General features: G+C 48.2%; 1 protein-coding gene across 1 annotated transcript in view; it reads right to left on the bottom strand.

The window, feature by feature from the left end:
* PAPPA2 (pappalysin 2) overlaps nucleotides 1–12,551 on the bottom strand; it is a 221,825-nt gene extending 209,274 nt beyond the window's left edge. Inside the window, exon 1 of the mRNA XM_006088940.3 lies at nucleotides 11,498–12,551. Coding sequence (XP_006089002.1) covers nucleotides 11,498–12,416 — 919 coding nt within the window. The 5' untranslated portion in view covers nucleotides 12,417–12,551. The remainder of the gene's footprint in view (nucleotides 1–11,497) is intronic.
* Nucleotides 12,552–18,774: the final 6,223 nt, after the last annotated feature.

The raw sequence follows: 18,774 nt of genomic DNA, 5'->3' as shown, positions 1-18,774 counted from the left end.
AACCTCCCAACTGGTCACTCAGCTAAGGTCAGAGGCTTGCCTATCAGGTTTTCTTAAAGTGAAATATTGTATGACTTTCACAGTGTTCGGATTCGTGCAGTGTGTCTCCTATTCACACAGTAAGTATGCACTGCCTGTGTTTACTTAGCAATATCTGAACATTTTGGCCTCTACTATGTGGTCACAAGTAACCCAAGGAGATCCTGACTGCTTTCTAGGAAGCAAGTGATACCCAGGGACCTCACAAACCTAAATACTCTGCCAATCAGAACCTAAAGGCTCAGAGTCCCTTTTTTCCATCAGTTTCAAAATCTGAGAAGAAACCAAAGAGAATACAAGGCATCCGTTCTCAACTTGAGCCCAGGTGAGTCTTCGGAGCCCAGTGTTCAAAGAGGACACTTAACACTAATCTCTGAGTGAGAAAGTCAAAGAACAAGGAAAATAGGTGGTCTGATTAATTGATGTTTCCGATTAAAGGAGAACTAAAGTCATATTTTTTTCCTTTCCTTTTTTTAAGTATATTTTTATTGATTTCAGAGAGGGAGAGATAGAAACATCAATGATGAGAGAAAATCATTGATTGACTGCCTCCTGCATACCCGCTACTGAGGATGGAGCCCAAAACCTGGGCATGTACCCTGAACGGGAATCGAACAGTGGCCTCCAGGTTCATAGGTCGATGCTCAACCACTGAGTAACCGAGGCCAGGCTTCCTTTTCTTATTGAAAGTCTTTCTAAAGTGTTTTCTGCTTCTTTCCAATAAGAGATGTAAATTCATCAAAGGCAACCTGGAAGTGTTGAAATAAAACCAAATTGGAAACCAAGAAACGGGACGTTATCCCAGCCTGTTGCTGTGTGATGTCTGGGAAGTGCTATTCCCTCTCTGGGCCTCACAGTCCCATCTGTGAAGGAGAAACTGGCTGGGCCGGGTTGTCACTAGGCCGTGCTGTTCTGACAGTTTGTGCCTGGGATCTCTAGACTCACCCTGAAGGAATCCAAGGTTCTTGTCCTTCTGCTGCTCCTTGCTGTTCCACATCCTGCAACAGTGGCCACAGAAGGTGGAGAGGACTGAGCTGAACCCACATCTCAATGGGCAGGGTTTGTTTCTACTAGATCCCTCTTTTGAATTCATCATCTAATGATGTGTGCCTAACTCCTAAAAAGTGGAATGACTAAAACACTATGGTAAGTTGAGGATACTGGTTCATTGGAATCCAGGGCATCGAGGTTTCACTACCAATAATTCTATGCTCAATCATATCACATAGCTATGCAAGCATATCCACATGTAAGAGCTCATGAAAGAGAGATTTTGTGTGGGCTGGGGACAGGGGAGGCCTTGGGGAGGAGGGACAGGACAGCCCTGGCCTGCTTGACTGGCAGTGACTCAAGAGCAAGTCATTGGGTCCTTCTTCTGCCACCACATCCCCATGGAAGGATGAAAATAGCATCTAACATTGACTGAACACATATCATGCACCAGGTACCAGGTATAGCTCTAAGCACATGACATTTATTAATTTATTTAATTGTCACAATTCTACCAGGCAAGAATGATCCTTATTCCAGCTTCACTGAGGAGGGGACTTCAACTTGCCAGGTCCGCACAGGGAGTAGAGGGCTCCAGATCCTGAATCCATAACCACTACGTTAAGAAAAAAATTTAGATGGATAAAGAGACTGAGGTAGACAACTTAAGGCAAGGAGACTGCTTGTACAGAGGCCAGGAATTGGTAGCGGGTAGGTCAGATGGAGAGGAGAAAAAGACTTTCCTGATTCAAGAATGCTGTTGACTCTGGGGAGTCAGAAGCGATCAAGTTCTATGTGTAGAAAGGGGCCATGTTATTCTCCATCCATGTATTCAACCTAAATGCCCACTCCAGTTAAGGCCTCAACCTGGGTGTGGGGTGATACATAGATGACTGGATCCAGAGAAGCCCCCAGAAGCCTGCAGGCAATCAAAAGTCTTCTGACTGCTGAGCTGAGGAAATGGAACTGGAAGTAGAAACCACCAACAGTGGTGGACTAAGGACAAGGAAGGCTGCAATTGAGTAGGAGGCATGGCCTAGAGGAGAGGTCCTTGAGGAGGAGTGGTAACAGAAGCACCAGAACCAGGTAGACAGGTGGTTACCTTCCATGGCACATCTTTCCTAATTCCCAGACCTTGCTGTGGGCAAAGAACTGGAATGGGTGGAGCCACCTCCTTGGGCCTGCTCCTCTGCCATGGCTGGTCCTAACTAAGGTGTGTCCAATGACACCCTGCACTCTGTCCAAGGGCCCAGTCAGACTGCCACAACCTGGGAGAGAAGCATGCCCACGATTACCTCCCTGCTCAGGATGCGTGCCATGGGCCGAATTAGAAGGATATTCTATTGTGCAATTATTTCAAATAATAAATGTGCCCTGACACAAACAATGTCTAAAATAGACCTCTGCTGTGGTTAGTGTTTATTTTTATTCTGCATAAAGTTGGAGTCTATTTCAAAAATAGTTCTTGAGTACTTACTTTGTGCTCAATAAACATCTGTTAAAGAAATGAATTAGTGAGTAGGTTAAAAAATAAATTGAGCTAAGTACTACCTGTTTTATGTTAAAACAATTCCATTCCCCCAACAAAAGAACTTGGTGCTACCTGCAGAATCTGAAAAGAGCACAGAAAGCACAGAAGCAGCGAAGGCTGCCTGGCCGCCTCTTCAGATGGGCGAGACCAACCTTCCCTAGGTATACGCGATGTGGACCCTTGCCGGAATAGATGGAGCCCTTTGCTGCAGTCAAGGACACAGGATAAGTGGGATTGAGAAACAAGGGTTTAGTTGAGACAGGTTGGGGCCCTTCACTCCTTACTGCTCCTGCCCTAAAATCCAGAGACGGCTTCACATCCTGGATAAGAGCATGTACTCTAGGGACAGAGCCCTCAGGTTCAAATCATGGTACTGCATGAACCAGCTGTGTGACCTTGGCCAATGCCCTATTCCTCTCTGTGCTTCAACTTCTCCATCTCCCTCCTCGAGTTAATATTTATAAAGTGACCACAGTCACACCTGGCACAGAGTAAGTACTACATGAGTGATTGTCAAGTGACTTCGATAATTTCTTGGAACAACTGAGCTTGCATCTGCATGCTTTACATTACTGACTTCATCTTCCATTATTTTCCTGTGTGCTTATGTTCTCTCTGCTTTAGATTACTAGTGCTTAATTACATGGCCTTTAAATTTGCATCTCTCTTAGCTGAAAGCAAAACCTCTCTGAATCTCTGTCTACTTCTGACGTTTATCAGCTCTCCTCATGCCAAGTTTCTGTGTAGAGTACACTAGATCCACTCTGTCTTCACTCCCTCACCTCTCATTCATATCTCCACTTGCTAGAATGTGGAGACCCTTCCCACCACCCCCAAACTCTCAGTGAAACTGCTCTCTCTAAAGTCACCAGCAATTTCCTAACTGCTATGTCCAATGAGCCCACCTCAGGACTGCTGGTTTGTTGGGTGTCCCCATGCCATCAGACACTAATAACTCTGTCCTCTTTTACCCAAGTCTGCTGCCTCCCAGGCCTCCTTCTCTCTGTCTGGTCACCAGCTATCTTTTCCTAGCCTTGAGGCATCCCCAAACTCATCTAGGCAGCACTAGCCTTCCCAACAGCTGGGCTGTAATCAGCTCCAGGTTGGTGTCCAGTAGACAATGAGCACTGTCCAGCTGCAGCCCCTGCCTCGCTCATTCCTGATTCTCCAACATGTGGTTAAATGCCTGATACTTCGCCTAATAGAAGCTCAAAAAATGGATGGATGGATGAATGGATGGATGGATGGATGGATGAGCAAACAGAACCAAACAACTTTACTTTGTCCCTAACAGGCCCAGAATGTACAGCAATCATGTGTATAAAAGTTATCAAATGCTGAGTCTCTGCTTGGATGCCAACTCACTAGCTGATAAACTTTTAAGCACTGTGACTTCCCCCTCTGATTGGAAACTGGGTTTCTAATTCAGAAATGAGCCATAATGACTGGCCTTGTTATCCCAACTGGTTGTCATAGCAATGCTTTGACTTCAAAAGGTTCTGAGACTCTGGGTTCAAGTGACCATATTGCATATTTGGACAGAACTGCTCTTCTTGGCCACGCACTTCTGACTCATAGAGAGCCTGGGATGTTTTTGTTTGACTACCATGCTTCATTTTCTGGAGGTTCTCTTCTTGAAAAGGTCCAAAGAGCAGGTCGTGAACATGAGAAGCAAAGGAAGCTATTATTTTTCAGACACAAACTTAACATAGAACTATGCTTTCTGGAAGGTGCTAGCATTATAGGTTGTATAATGTGAGCAGAAAGGGACATGACAGGCCCCCAGAGCAACCTAATTCCATGTACTGAAGGGAAGAAACATGGGATTGTGGACTTGCTTATGGCATCAGGAACTGAAGGCAACAAATGTTCAGGGTATATGGGCTCAGAATCCCAACTAAGGTACAGCCTCCTCTTCCTGTTTATCTGGCCTCCCCAAGGCACAGAATAGGAAGGGAACCAGCAGGAGCCAGGCCTCCCTGTGCACATTCTGAATGACTCAGATTGGCAGCCCCTGAGGAACAATAAACAAGAGCAGGAAGGAGGGGGCAGGGGGAGAGAGAATAAAGCCTTGAGGGGGACAGGCAGCTAGGTAGGTCTAGTGGGGCTGTAAAAGGTGATTCTGAGTTTTCAGCCCTGCCCCTGTCACTCCTATGCTCCACTCAAGAACTGTAACGAGAGCCCGGGGTTTCCACCTCATTCCTGAGGAGAATGGGGAGTACACAGTGAATGGCACTCCAGCCCCACAGAGAGAGGCAGGAAGGGAAGGCTGGGGACAAGGACAGAATGGGAAGTCACAGTGTCAGGCACTGAAGCTGGAGTGTGATGAGTAAGACAATCACACAGTCATGCTCAGAGGAAACCCCTCTGTGCTGTCACCTGGAAGTGAGCCCCCCGAGACCCAGATCCCACACTTGGGAATTAGACAGCAGGCCCCAAATCCTGCCGGCCCGAGCACCACCAAAGCTCAGATTCAGAGACTGTCTTATGGGGGGCTGAAAGGCTGGGAGAGACATCAGTACATGATGTAAGCCTGAGAAGGAAAGAGGGAAGAAAGTTTGAGTGAGAGCCATGCAGTCTGAGGAATGTTCTACAAGGTCTGAGAGTCCTCAAGACAGTAGGCTATCAGAGGAGTTCCGACTCTCTCTCAGGAACTGGTGTGCCTTTATTCCTGCCTCCTCAAGGCACCTGTGGCCTCCGAGCCCAGTGCTTGCATCCTTGGTCAGCAAAGCACCCATCGTCATTGGAGACCTGTGAATCTCATTGCATCCCCTATGAGGGGGATTCCCATGGCAGCCACGACATTTAAGAAGAATCCCAGGTGATCTCTATGCATATCTAAGTTTGAGAAGCAATGCTCCAGAGCATGAGCTGACAAACAGGGCTACATAGTAAATAATGTAGGCTTTGCAGGCCATAAGGTCTCTGTTGCAACTACTCAACCCAGCCACTTAGCATGGAAGCAGCCACAGATAACACTTGGGTGTGGCTGGGTTCCAACAAAACTTCATTTACAAAAACAGTCTTCAGCTTTGGTCCAGATGCGGCTCTGAGGCCATAGTCTACCAACCTCTGCTCTATAGTATAAGTAACTACAACTTTGAAAGTAACTAAACTCTTCTTCACCTGAAACAGGTGAAATAGGAGATACTCCTGCTGAAGGTGGGAGTAGAGCCCTGCACCTGGCCTTCCCCTCAGTAGCCCCTGAGACATCTGCTCAGGTGGCAACAGCCGAATTTGAAGGCCCACTGCCCCGGTTCCCCACCAAGAGCTCTAGTGTCAGAAGATTCCTCATTCCTAATGGACATCCAGCCATCTAAGTTTCTACTTCATCTGTTCTGTAAACAAAGCTGAGACTCTAACTCTGTGCTAAGTATTCTGGATGGCAAACATGAATCAGACATGCAATGGCTCCTAGGGCACTTTAGTAGATAGAAATGAGATGCATACAGATAGAAATGAGTCACATGTAGAACTAACAAGGCAGGACGCAATGTGCACGCCGGAGACAGCATTTGATGGACTCTGGATGCTGGGAAGCACAGGAGATCTCTTTCACACAGGGAATCCAGGAAGGCTGCATGCTTAAGGCAGGGGCGTGGGCTGCGCAAGGAGGGGGCACATGGACAGCTGTTTTACTTCTACAACCAAACATTGTCTCTTCTGGAGAGCCAAACAGCCACTGGATAAAAACGTTTCCTGTACACTAAAGTTAATTTGCCTTGTCCACACAAGCAAACTCAGGGATCTCATCCTAGTCACAGTGGGCAAATAGAACCTGCCCAAAGGGCTGACAGCAGCCCTCTCACACCATGATTCTTCCACTCCAACGGCAGGGTTGCTAAGACTTTGATGCACGTCTGGGTCCAGGGCAAACACTGACTTTGACCATTGCTGCACTGTCTGAAGAGGCAGCTGACTGGTGGGCCCTCATCTTCAGAGGAGCTCTGGGAAAGGCATGGATGTGGCTCAGTGGCTACCATGGAGTTCTGCTGGATAAAGGGGGAAGGGGTAGCACAGGTGGCCCTCCTTTGAAATTCTTTGAATCTGTCTTCTGCGAAGTTCCATCCTCCACATGAACAAAACTCCTCCTCTCAGAACAGAGTGCCCTTACTGGAAAGAGTGGTTGCTACCACAGCCTGTGAAACCTCATTGCTCAGATTCATTCAGAACAGAAAAATCTATCAACAAGCCCTAAACAAGGGGCTTTAAACCCAAGGTCAGCAGCCTCCAGCCACCAGGAAATCCAGAGAACTCTGGAAGTTGTGTGACCTGCAGGAAACTGCACACTTTCCTGGGCATAGATCACAGCTTTCATCAGATTCCCCAATGCATTTGTGACCTTACAGAAGCTTTAGTACCACTGTCCAGGTTATTAGAATGAATACTGCCCAGGCTCAACAGAATTCTTGCAGGCCTCTGACTACCGAGTTCCCAATCATCTTGAGACCATTTTGTTTAAAAATCCTACTTATAACCATTCGTATTTGACAGATGAGCAAACCAACATCTAAGGAAATGAAATTGATAACCCACCTAAGTAAAAGTTATAGGTTTGTGGGCCAGAACCAAACATATGAAGGTTACTTAGTACTGATGGCCTCTGTGTCCTAAATGCCACATCATAAATAAAGACCGAGGCTCGAGCCGGGTGTCAGGCACTCTACATACATGGCTGACTTAGACACCATAACTTCTCTGCAAGACCTTATCTCATATTTTGATTTGAGGAAACCAGGACTCTGAAAAGTTCGATGGGATGCCAAAGATCCCAGCACTGAGAAGTGTCAGCAATGAGATCCGACTCCAGGGCTGTCTTGACCCCAATTTCTGCACCAGGAGACGCTCTGAAACTTGGATTCCAGGAGGAGGAGGACTCATCTTCAAGTCAGGGACAGTTTCTTAGACAACTTTGTATTCCCCACGGCGCTTTGCATGGCAAGGCAATCCATAAATATTTGTGGAGTGAAGAAACCTGGGCTCAGACCCCAGTCCTGCCCGGGACTTGCTGACTGGAGGTGCAGGTGGCTCCTCTGCTGGGCCACTTCAGGGAACATTTGAAATCAATTACAGGTGAGCAGGAACCTATTAAAAGGGTTTCTTCTGTGTATGTTGGGGTTGAAGGAGAGGAAAGGAAGTTGAGGGGGAGGAAAAGGAACTGGATGATTTCAGGGGTGGGTGCTGGAGCTTAAAGTTTTCACACCAGGACGAGGCAGAATTTGGCATATGTTCACTGCTGAGTTCCAATGCCCCATCCAAATGGGCTCCTGACCCTGACCTCAGGATACTCTTGGGTGGCAAGAACACCTAACCTGCCAGACCCTCCACCAAAGCAGCTGCCCCCAGCTCTTGCCTAGACCTTGCTGCCCTGCTTCCGAGCTATAGGAGATGGGCAACTTCACAAGGTCAATTTGCTGGGATCCCAGCACCATTATTCCCCTCTCAGAGGCAGAGAGAATCTCAGCACATAGTCAGTGGGGCCTACGTTGTCCTCGGCCCTAAATAACAGTATTGTGCAACCCATTCTGGACTCCAACTTCCTATTTTGGAAGAATGTGGGAGTTGGAGAGAGGGGAGGTAGGTAACCCTAGTTGATATTTTTTCTTTTTCTTTTTTCCTTCTAATTTTCATTCTGGAATGTAAAGCTCATTTTAAGTATATTGACATAAAATATTATATTAGTTTCAGGTGTACAACATAATAATTTGACATTTATATACTTTACTCATTGCTATAAGTGCAAAGTTAGTCACAACCCCCCACATGTCACTTTAGCCCCTTCTCATAGGCCCTGCAAAAAAAGACTTGGGTAAAGCTGACCCTAAGGGATGCCTACCAGCAACACTCTGGAAGGGGAAGATTAAATACAGTCCAAAGGCCAGGGCAGGGACAGCCCTTCAGGAAGCCAGACAGGCTCCCCACTATGTGGCTTCCAGAGGCTGGCCTACTTTCCTGAGCATGAAGCAACACTGCCACCTAGTGCCCGTGTGGGAAGTATTCCCCAAGGACCCATACCTCAGGGGTCCCTCTACAATGGCTGCTGTGGCTGAATTGCTTGAGGTCTTTGAAGAAGAGAAAATGCCCCAAGGTGGATAGGTAGAGAACCAGGAAACTAGGTCTAAGTTATGTATATAGAATTTAAGGTTTGAGAGCTGTTGGAAAAGTGTGGGAGCCAAGTCTTGCAGCACTTGGGCTATCAGTGGAATAGCAGAAAATCATTGGTTGAATGGTATTTTGCTCCCAGGAACCCGATTCAATAGTAGCCATTCTCCGTAAGTGGAGGCCAATCATTCCAGGAACAAGCAGTGGCCCGCTAGCGAGCCATTGCTAGGGTAAGAGAGGGAAGATGGGCTGCTCTGTTGATGGGAGGGGATGAGTGCAAATCGGAGAGCTCTATTCATTAGAGCAGTGGTTCTCAACCTTCTGGCCCTTTAAATACAGTTCCTCATGTTGTGACCCAACCATAAAATTATTTTTGTTGCTACTTCATAACTGTAATGTTGCTACTGTTATGAATCATAATGTAAACATCTGATATGCAGGATGGTCTTAGGCGACCCCTGAGAAAGGGTTGTTCGACTGCCAAAGGGGGCGCGACCCATAGGTTGAGAATCACTGCATTAGAGGGACAACCTTTGACCTCTGCATGGTTCACAACCAGGGGCCCCCAGTGAAGCCTAAGAAACTAAGCACAATGAGGAGGCAAGGACCTACACCCTCAGGAGCCTGGTTACTAGAATCCTGAAGCATGAAGGCCTTCCCAGCCCTTACCATTCCCAGACTTTTACCCAAGTTTTCTTTAATTTTTTCTGATGTGCACAAGCCTGAAGGAAGACATAGGTTGGAAGTTGAAGAGGAGATAGACTTGGGTATTCCCTCTTTTTGACCTTCCTGGTGTGGACTTCCGGGGAAATACCAGTACACCTCAGGGGCCACTATGATTTGAAGAGAAAGAAACCCCAGAAGCTAGACTGTCTGCAAAAGATTTCCTGCCTAATTTTACATGCTTAGGAAGGTTAAAAAAGTTCAGATGGCACAGTGGAGAAGGATCTGAGTGTGTGTGCTGTGGCAAGGTGGGGGGCCACTGGTGATGATGGACAGGTGAGAAAAGGAAGGAGATGGACAGGGGGTGGCTGGGGGAGGGGTGACAAGGAATGCTATAATCGGAATCAAATCAGGATAATACTCTCCTCTGTGCAGATCATGAGAAAGAAGGACACAGAAGGGTCAGGACAGGGGTCAGGTACCCACCATCAAAAGTCTGTCTCCCCAGGTTTGGGTTTTAACAATCCAAAGCAATTATTTCTAAGAGCTTCCCTCCTATATTCCTGCTGGATCCTTCTCTAATCCCTCACAGCCAGGGAACTGATCCCAGGTTCCCATGTTGCTACCGCGAGAGGAGGGATAAGCAGAGTTACGGGTCTCAGTGTAGAAGACAAGCACACAGCTTCCCTGGCAGATGGGTACCAGGAAACCAGATCAGGCAGCACGAAGATGTCATCTGGGAAAAACGGTGGCACTGCCAACTCTGGTCAGATAATCATCTCGTTATTTCTTCCATTTGGCCCCAGAATAAGGATTTCCTTAGCCCCTCTCTCTACCCCCACCTATTTACAGCCCAGCACCTTCTCTCTCCCCTCCCCTCACGCCCTCTCCTACCCCAAAATAAAATAAAGCAAAACCACACAACTCTAGAGTCTGGGAATCCCAGCTTCCAACAGAGAAATCATAGCCAAAGAGGGGGAGACAGTGAGTCCGGCAGGGATGTTCCAGCAACACCCCATTGAAAGAGGCTCCCTCCTTCCAGATTTCTTCCTCTAGTCTGAAACTTATTTGCAGGCATCCAGCAACCTGAGAAGTCTTTAATCTGGACAGCTGTCAAGCACTGGGGCTGAGAAGCTCCATTCCCAGCCTGCCTCTGGCATGCTTCACATGGCTTTGGTTTCCCTGTCCATGTAATAGGAGTGGAAATATCCACGGGTGTTGTGAATGATCCAAATTAATAAGATGTAAATGGCTCTACATGTGCCTAGCCTTGTGTGAGGTTCTGTTCCGGACGATGCAAAGGGATGATGCCAAATGATAGAGTAGCAGATCTCATCCCCCCATCCCTTGCTTGAAACTCGTCCCCCTACCAATAAGGCACGGTAAATAGCTATTCCTAACCCCAATATTTCCCTTGTTCTTCTGAGTGACTTTCCGTGAAAAAAAAAAAAAAGACCTGGGTATAATGGAAAATAAACATGGGTAATGTTCCCAATGTTGCTTCTAACGAAAACTATAGAATTATACAAGGTGCATTTTTTTAGGTACCTCTCACAATAACCAGGGCTAGAAAACAGGGTCCTGGCTTGTGCCCACCTTTTCCAGTGGACCCTCAGGTCCCTAGGCTCACACATGACTATTAGGGGACCCCAGGACCCAGCCAGGTACTAGCTACCTGCAAAGTTGCAGGACTTCTCAAAGAAAAGGAAGACCCAGTCCAGACCCAGTGTCTGTGCTCTGGCCACCTTGCTCCCTGGCCGTGACTCACTGCCCAGGCCCCTGAATCCTCATGGGGCTTTAAAGTTGCCTGGGTATCTCACACTGGACTATGGGAGATGGAGGAGGACACCTTGTCCCCAGGGACAAAGAACCAGAGGTCGTCCCCTTTAAGAAGTAGGAGAGGGGGCCAGAGGTCTCCTAAGTGCCAGCACCATGTATAGACCCACAGATCAATACCAGGGACAGATGCTCTTGTGGTTAGAGCCATTACTACAGAGAAGGTCTGGAGTCCTGCTGTGCTGGGGAAGAAAGGCTCTACCCTCCTCTTCCTGGCTGGCCCTTCCTGGCTTTCCTGCTCTGTCCCCTTCCCCTCTGCACCCTTAGGTCTGACCCCATCCAACATGAGGCCAGCCGCACCCCAAGGAGCCCAGGGAGCCCAGGAGGGACCGTTACCTGCGATGATGGTGGGGCTGCTCTGCCCTCCCTCCGGCTTCACCCAGGCTTCCACTGTGAACGCCTCCCGGGGAACCTCAGCCAGGACTTCTGGGCGCAGCAGCAGCCTCTCCCGCCTCCCTGAGAAGTACAAGATGGGCAGTCCTCCTCCGTGGGGGTTCGAGGTCTCTGCTTCCCAGTAGGGATTCCCTCTGCCATTCTGAACGCTGTCCTCTGAAGAACTGGTTCTGACCCCGTGCATAAGGGGACGCTTAGGCCAAGGTCGGAAATGCTGGGGAGTGACATCCAGGTCTCCCCGCATACCCTCTGCCAGCCCCTTCACCACCTGGCGGCGGCGCCTGGGCTTGGCCAGACCCTTCCTTCGAGTCTCTGGTCTGGGCTCCTTCTGGCGTGCGAAGGTGGTGATGATGGTGGCAGCCGTGGCTGAACCTTCCCAAGTCCCAGCCTCACCTAGAGACGCCTTGGATCCTCGATCGTCAAGATAAGTGTCATCATCTCCCAGCAGCTCCCACTGTCCAATAGGACCATCCCCTACCCACAGGGCTGCCAGCTGCTCAGCCCCAGTCCTCACTGCTGCACGTGCAGTCCGGTCTGGGGGAACACTGCTCACAGCCATTCCCTCAGCAGCTGGCTTGCTGCGTCCTGCACGGTGGGTGCCCTGGTCCCCCATAGGGTAGGGCCTCAAGGAGCTGCCAGGCCTGCTGGGGTAGACCCCGAAGAGGTGATGCTGGGGAGAAACTCTGGGTCTTCGAATCCTGGTCCCCAGCCAACAGCGTTCTCCCTCTGACAGCATCTCATTGAGGTGTCCCCTCTGAGCCAGGGATCTCTTGTGTGTCCAGCCCGGCTCAGAGCTAGCAGTGCTGAGTGCCCACCCAGCCAGAACCAGCAGGCTTACTCTCAGGATCTGTAAGCACATCATACTTCGCCCAGCTCTTTACACAGATCCAGAAGTCAATCTCTGGGTACCACAATCCACAGCAGTGGATTCACAGTCACCGGGGAAACTGTTTTGTTCACAAACCAAACTTTTTCAAGCAGCCCCAAAAGAGTGCCTCTCCTGGCTACCTGCTCCGGGTGCCCTGCCAGTGTGGCCTCCACGCCTCGCCTCACCTCTCTCCCTCACCTCTCTCCCTGCTCTAGTTCAGCCTTGCAGGATGAAGTTCATTTCTCTGGGTTCCTTTGAATTTCCTCCAGAGAGCTCAGGTTTCTTTTTTTCCCCCTTTTCAATAGCCCCTCCCCTCGCTGATTCTAGAGGAGGGACACGTGGACAGGAGCCAAAGCCTCTCAAATACACACTCCCTCACAAACACAGGGCCCTCGCTACCTGGTCATTAAAAAGACCCTTCTCTCCTTTTCATCTTACTCCTTCTCAGGAGTTACCTTCTCTGTAGTCCTCACCCTAAAATACCTTTGTCTCCAAACCAATGACTAGAAGAACTTGTTTGCAGAGACACAGAATATGATGCTTATTATCTAAAAGGGCAAAAAGAAGCTGGGTGCACAAAGATCCAAGCTGGTACTTAACTTGCACTCTCCAGATGTGTCCTCAGCCAGAGCCCAGCCAGCCTCCAGTCGGCCTTGCAGGTCAGAATGCTTCCCTCAGCTCCGGGTTTGGGGTGGTGGAGTGCTGAAGGTTTTCTTTTTTCTTTTCTTTTTTTTAATCTCCTTCCAACTTGTTAGTATGTTGCAAGTCTCTGTAAAGTTCTCCTTTGGGGTGCCAGTCTGATGTCCTAATAACCTTATGAGTCTGTGAGCCCTGGACTTGACCTCCTGGGAGTCTAGCGAGTCCCTGGGAAAATGGACAAGAGAATAAGGAGAAGGGCATAGACTTCAGGGGACCTGTTCACTCCGGTCCCTCCTGCTCCCCCGTCTCCCTTCCTCTCTGCCTGTAATTATCTTCGTGGTTGTTTCATTTAAAGACAATGATGATGTCAAAGCTAATAAGTTCGGTGTATTACTCCACCCACTCCCTGTCCCCTCCTTCCTCCTGAAAACCTCCCCACCTTACCGAGGCACAAGGGACAGAAACTACTCTTGGTTTCCCCAAGAAACATCTCGGGCTTTCTCTCTCTGCAGCCGCAGCCTACACAATCAATAGCCAACAATCAATACGGTGCTGGAGCACTCCCCTCTGTACACACACACACACACACACACACACACACACACACGTGTGTTGGGAGCAGACCTGCCTTGTAGGGGCCACTTGCATCTTTCTTTTGTTTTGCACAAACCTCCTGAATCTTTTTCTTATTTCAATCACTCAGGATTTAAAACAAAATAACCTAAATTCACTTGAGCTTGCACCTTAGGAGAAAGGAGGACATCAATTCTCCTGCTGTAAGAAGCAGTAAGTAGAAATGCCATGGGGGTGTACTACGCAGATCTTGTTTTTCTCTCTGAAGTTTCTCACTCTGCAGTCACTAAAAGTCACCATATGCTGAGTGAGCAAATAAACAAATGAGATGCTCAAAATAAGTAATTTGCAAAAATGAACAAGTAAACCCAAGCAAGTGTGTTTTTTTTTTCAATTGATTTGAGATGAATGGATAGAATAGGGAAATAAATAGTGTGATTTTAACCTCTCTAATAATGTTTGCCTAGATGCAGGCTAATCTCAAGGAGTACCACCCCCCAAACACACGTGAGTGTTCAACACACACACACACACACACACACACACACACACACACAAGCATACACACTCCAGGTAAGGGGGTGTGACCTCAGATGGACACAATGTAAGAGAGAAATATATTGGGTTCTTCACTGAATAATAAGAGAAATCACTTACACATCTAAAATCACTGTTTGTGTTGCCCCATATAGAAAACCCACAGCTCACATCGTTTGGAGTAAGATCATGCTACCTCTTCTGCCTTGGGTCTCCTCATAGTCTTCTAAACTCCTCTACCCATGCTAACCACTGACTTCTTTGCTTTAAGAAAACTGTACCCCAAATACCCCATCAGGGGCATGTCCTGCTTCCCTAGGCTGGGTCCACTGGAGCCTCAAAGCAAGTCCCCCAAGAAGATATCAATCCAGGCACGTGGACATTACTAAACAAATCACTCAATCCTGGACTGTCATTCCTCTCATCATTTCCACATCTCCCTTCACTCTCCTGACTCAGTCCTTAATTTCTTTATATCTTTCCTGAAGCAGCTCAATAAAGATTGGGGGTTTGAAAGGGGGTAGAGGGGAGACGTAGAAAGAGACATAAAAGTAGATGGAGGGAGGGAGGGACGGAGGGAGAGAGAGAGAGAGAGAGAGAGAGAGAGAGAAGAAGAAGAAGAAGAAGAAGAAGAAGAAGAAGAAGAAGAAGAAGAAGAAGAAGAAACCATGAAAGAAAGGAAAGTGAGGAACCTGAGTTTAAATGAAGAGAAGATACTCTAGTAATAAAAAGAGAAGTAAACTTCCCCTCCCTCATGCCACCCCCACAACCCTCAGAAAAAGGATTCCTACCATTCATTTCAGGAAGGAGGGATAACACAGCAAGGAAGAAGAGTCCCACGTGCTTTGCTCCCCTGTCACTGTGGGAATGATCTGCATCCCCTATAGGTCTCCTGGCTCTCAGCTGCTAAGGATCCATTCATAAGCTTTCAAGAAGCTACACAAAACTCAAGCTTCCAGTTTAGTTTTTCTCTCTCTCCCCTTCATTCCTTTGCTCACCACTTTCCTTCAGCTCTTGGCAGTCCAAAGTTTAAAAAAAAAATGTTGAACCATTTCTGTGTTTTCCTCCTGTTGTAACTTCTGCTGTGACATCATAACCCTGCCCACCAACACCCCACCTCTCGCCCTCCTTTCCATCCCACCCCTCATCAGCCCCATAACCCCCAAGATGCCCCCCACGGAGAAGCAGGGCTCCTGTCAGTTCCAACGTGTGAAAACACAAAGCCACTAGAAGGTGCCCCTCTCTCTCTTCGGTCCCCCTCCTCTCTTCCCCCTCCCTGCCTTACCCACCGCTCAGCCACAGCTCTCTGAAGGGCTTTTAACATGATCCCATCTGTTTGACATGTGCGGAAAGGGTGGGCTGGACTCAGATAATCTGTCAAGTGGATCAGATCAAAAACACAGCAATTCCACCCCCCCCCCAATTCCAACACACACACACACACACACACACACACACACACACACACACACACCAGACCCCATTGAAAGTGTAAGAGGAGTCAGACTCCCACAGCACCCACCCTGAATGCCAGGGAGAAAGCCACCAAACATGCCAAAGGAAACGCACATTCAACACATATATAAATTCTGGGGCTTATTTGTTTATGACAAACACCCACACCCCAGTCCCCTACTCTTCTCCCCTAAGCCCTGACACTCCGCAAGTGCACAGATTTGAAAGCTGGTAGAATCTGTTTTGAAATCTCCAACGAGAGGGTTTTTCCCCCTTTTTTTCACTCCCAAGCACTATCTGTGGCGATCAGACTGGAGCAGGGTTGCCAGCAAATGCAGGAGGCCCCTTCTAGGGTACAGGCTTTCAAACCAGCTAAGCTAGAGGGAATGGATTTAAGGACACACAGCAGGAGCTGGCTGAATTTATTCTATTTTGACGGGGTAGTTGGGGGAGGAATATCATTTTTGAAATGCCCAAGGAATGAAGGGAGAGGATATGGATTTCTTAAACAGTTTTTGCAAGAGGAGCGGTGTCTTGTTCTGCAGGTAAATCTATAAGGCAAGAAATTGGAGCTTAGAGATAAACAAGGACCGAGAGGGAGAGGGAGGGAAGGGGAAGGAGGAAAAAAGAGAGGGGGTGAGGGAGAGGGGATGGGGATATGGAGAAATGGAAAGAGGAGAGAGGGGAGGAGGACAGAAAGGGGGCGAGGGGGAAAGGGGAGAAGGGAGGGAGGAAAGAGAAGGAGAAAGGGGGAAGGAGGGAGGGGGAGGGGAGGGGTGGAAGAAGAAAAGGGTGAATTGGAAGGGGGAGGGGAAGGGGACAAAGAAAGAAAAGTCTGAGAGGAGAAAGGACTAAAAAAGAAGAGCAGGGGAGAGAGGAGGGAAGAACGAGACAGAGAGGAAGAAAAACAGAGAAGGAGGTGGTGAGGCACCTAAAATATGGAGACCAGGAAGGCAGCTTAGACCCATGATGCTTAACCGTCCAGAAATCCCAGAGGCAGGTGAGGGGAGACACTTTCGGATGGGGCAGAGGTTGGGTTTTATAATAAAGAACATGCAACTGGAGGGGCTCACTGTTTCTGACTGAACACATTTTTTAAAAATCAGATTGCTAGGGCTCTGCATGGTCTCTTTAAGTAAACCCTCTTTCCTCTTCCTTTCCTGCCTCTGTCTCTTCCTCCAATAGCCACCTTCACACCTTCCTTCATTCACCTTTTTGTTCCCAGCGGTATTCACAGTAAAATTTAGGCATCCACCCACCCACACCCCCCCCAAAAAAAAAAACAACACACCATAATAGTCCCTCTCTTTGCTTTGCCATGGAGGGTCCTGGGTCTTATCTGAAGATTGAGCTGTTTGTGATAATCTGCACTTCATTTCAACCCAATTTATAATATATTTCCTTTAAGATAGGACATCAGAGCTGTTTTGCTTGCATCTGCTGCCATAGTGGGGCTGGTCAGTTTCCAATCGCACTGTCACCATTACTATTAAGAGTCTTTGAACAAAGGAAGGAGCTAGTTCAGTTGGCGTCCACCTGCAGTACAGAGCTTTCGTGGCGGGGCGTGGGGGGGTGGGGGGAGACCCCTGAATATGGTCATGGATCCTCTCTGACTTTCTGATTCTAAAAACCTGATCCCTTGAGGGAAAAGCTCAGCTGGGAGCCGGCCAGGGAGCGTAGTAATAAAAGCCTCCCAGAACACAACCAAATGCAGTATCTATATATAGGAGCAAAATCCGTTTTAGCTACTTGCAGTCTAAAATGACACCCGGAAGCAAACATTTCAGCAATATGTTTATTGGGATTGTACTCAACTAGTGCTGGAAAGAGTGAGCTTCTCTGAAGGCTTTCGCTCCACGGGCTACTGCTTTCTACCCCCACCCCACCACCCTCTCCCCAGTCTCCAGTGTCCTGAGCTGGGACTCCGTCTCTATCCCTTACGGGGTCATTTGAGATGCCCTGGGCTATGACCTAGCACAACCCATTGTTCATGGGTGAGGAAACAGGGGTGAAGTCGCAGGATGAATGGCCGGCCACATATGGCATCCAGGTCTCCTGAATCCCAGCCCAGGTTTTCCCCCTGCTATCTGCACCCGTCTTGCTGTCTGCCACCCACAGCCAATCCGACTAGAAGGCAGTAGGAGAGACTGGCCTCTCTGGGTCCACATCCAGGCAGAACTATTCGGGACCATAGGTTGGTCTTGTGTGTTCTGTAACTCAGAATCACACAGCACTCGCAAGGAAATGCAGATCTGGGTTCTCACTCCTCCCTGTGCATGTTGAGCCAAGGGAGGCCCTTTTTGTCGAACTGTGTGGAGTCCATTATGTTCATATTATAATCATATTCTTTTCCATGACACTGTTACTATTATAACGTGTTATCAGTGTTAATGGTAGTGCCTTTCATCCAAATAGATCAAAGCATTTCATCCACAGGTTAGGCTTCCCACCTTCGAGGGATGTATGGCAGAGGTGACATGCTAGAGAGATGGAGTTCCCCTGGGGACAATTCCTATTGGGTGTTTCCTGTAACATTTCCAGCCTGGATCAGCTTGTGGAGGCCTGGGATGGAGGAGAGTTTACCAGTGAGAAGGATCCTGCCCTGCTTATCAGAAGAAAAAAGGCTCTGCAGAGATTTGCCTCAGTTAGGATTGCCATTGTTACCCTGGGTCTGCAAAAGGCAACCTTGCAATAAGAATGTCAAATAGACGTGAATACTTGCATTTCCTTTGACCTAATGCACATTCCTGTGCATTCTTCCCTCCTAACACAATGACTCAAATGCAAGGCAGGTGCTATGCCGACTTAACTCGTTTCCCGCACTCCAAGTGTTTTAAGCAACTTGCCTGACCTGCAGACACTCAGAATGTAGCCAGGACACATCTCCAGTGCATTATGCTAAGTGGAAGAAGCCAGACTCAAAAGGCCACATCCTGTATGATTTCATTTACATGACATTTTGGAAAAGGCAAAACCTACAGAGACTGAACAGATGAATGCTTGCCAGAAACTGGAGGTTGGGGTGGCAGGACTAGTCTCTAACCTGGTTGTGGTGGTGATGCATGATTGTATACATTTATCAAAACTCAAAGAACTGTGAGCTCAGAAAGGTTACTGTGTATAAATTATACCTTAGTGAACCTGGGCA

This window comes from Myotis lucifugus, unplaced genomic scaffold (assembly GCF_000147115.1).
Source record: "Myotis lucifugus unplaced genomic scaffold, Myoluc2.0 scaffold_54, whole genome shotgun sequence".
Classification (NCBI taxonomy): Eukaryota; Metazoa; Chordata; class Mammalia; order Chiroptera; family Vespertilionidae; genus Myotis; species Myotis lucifugus.
Note: the sequence above shows the minus strand (reverse complement) of the source record. Positions and strands in the feature narration are given on the sequence as shown.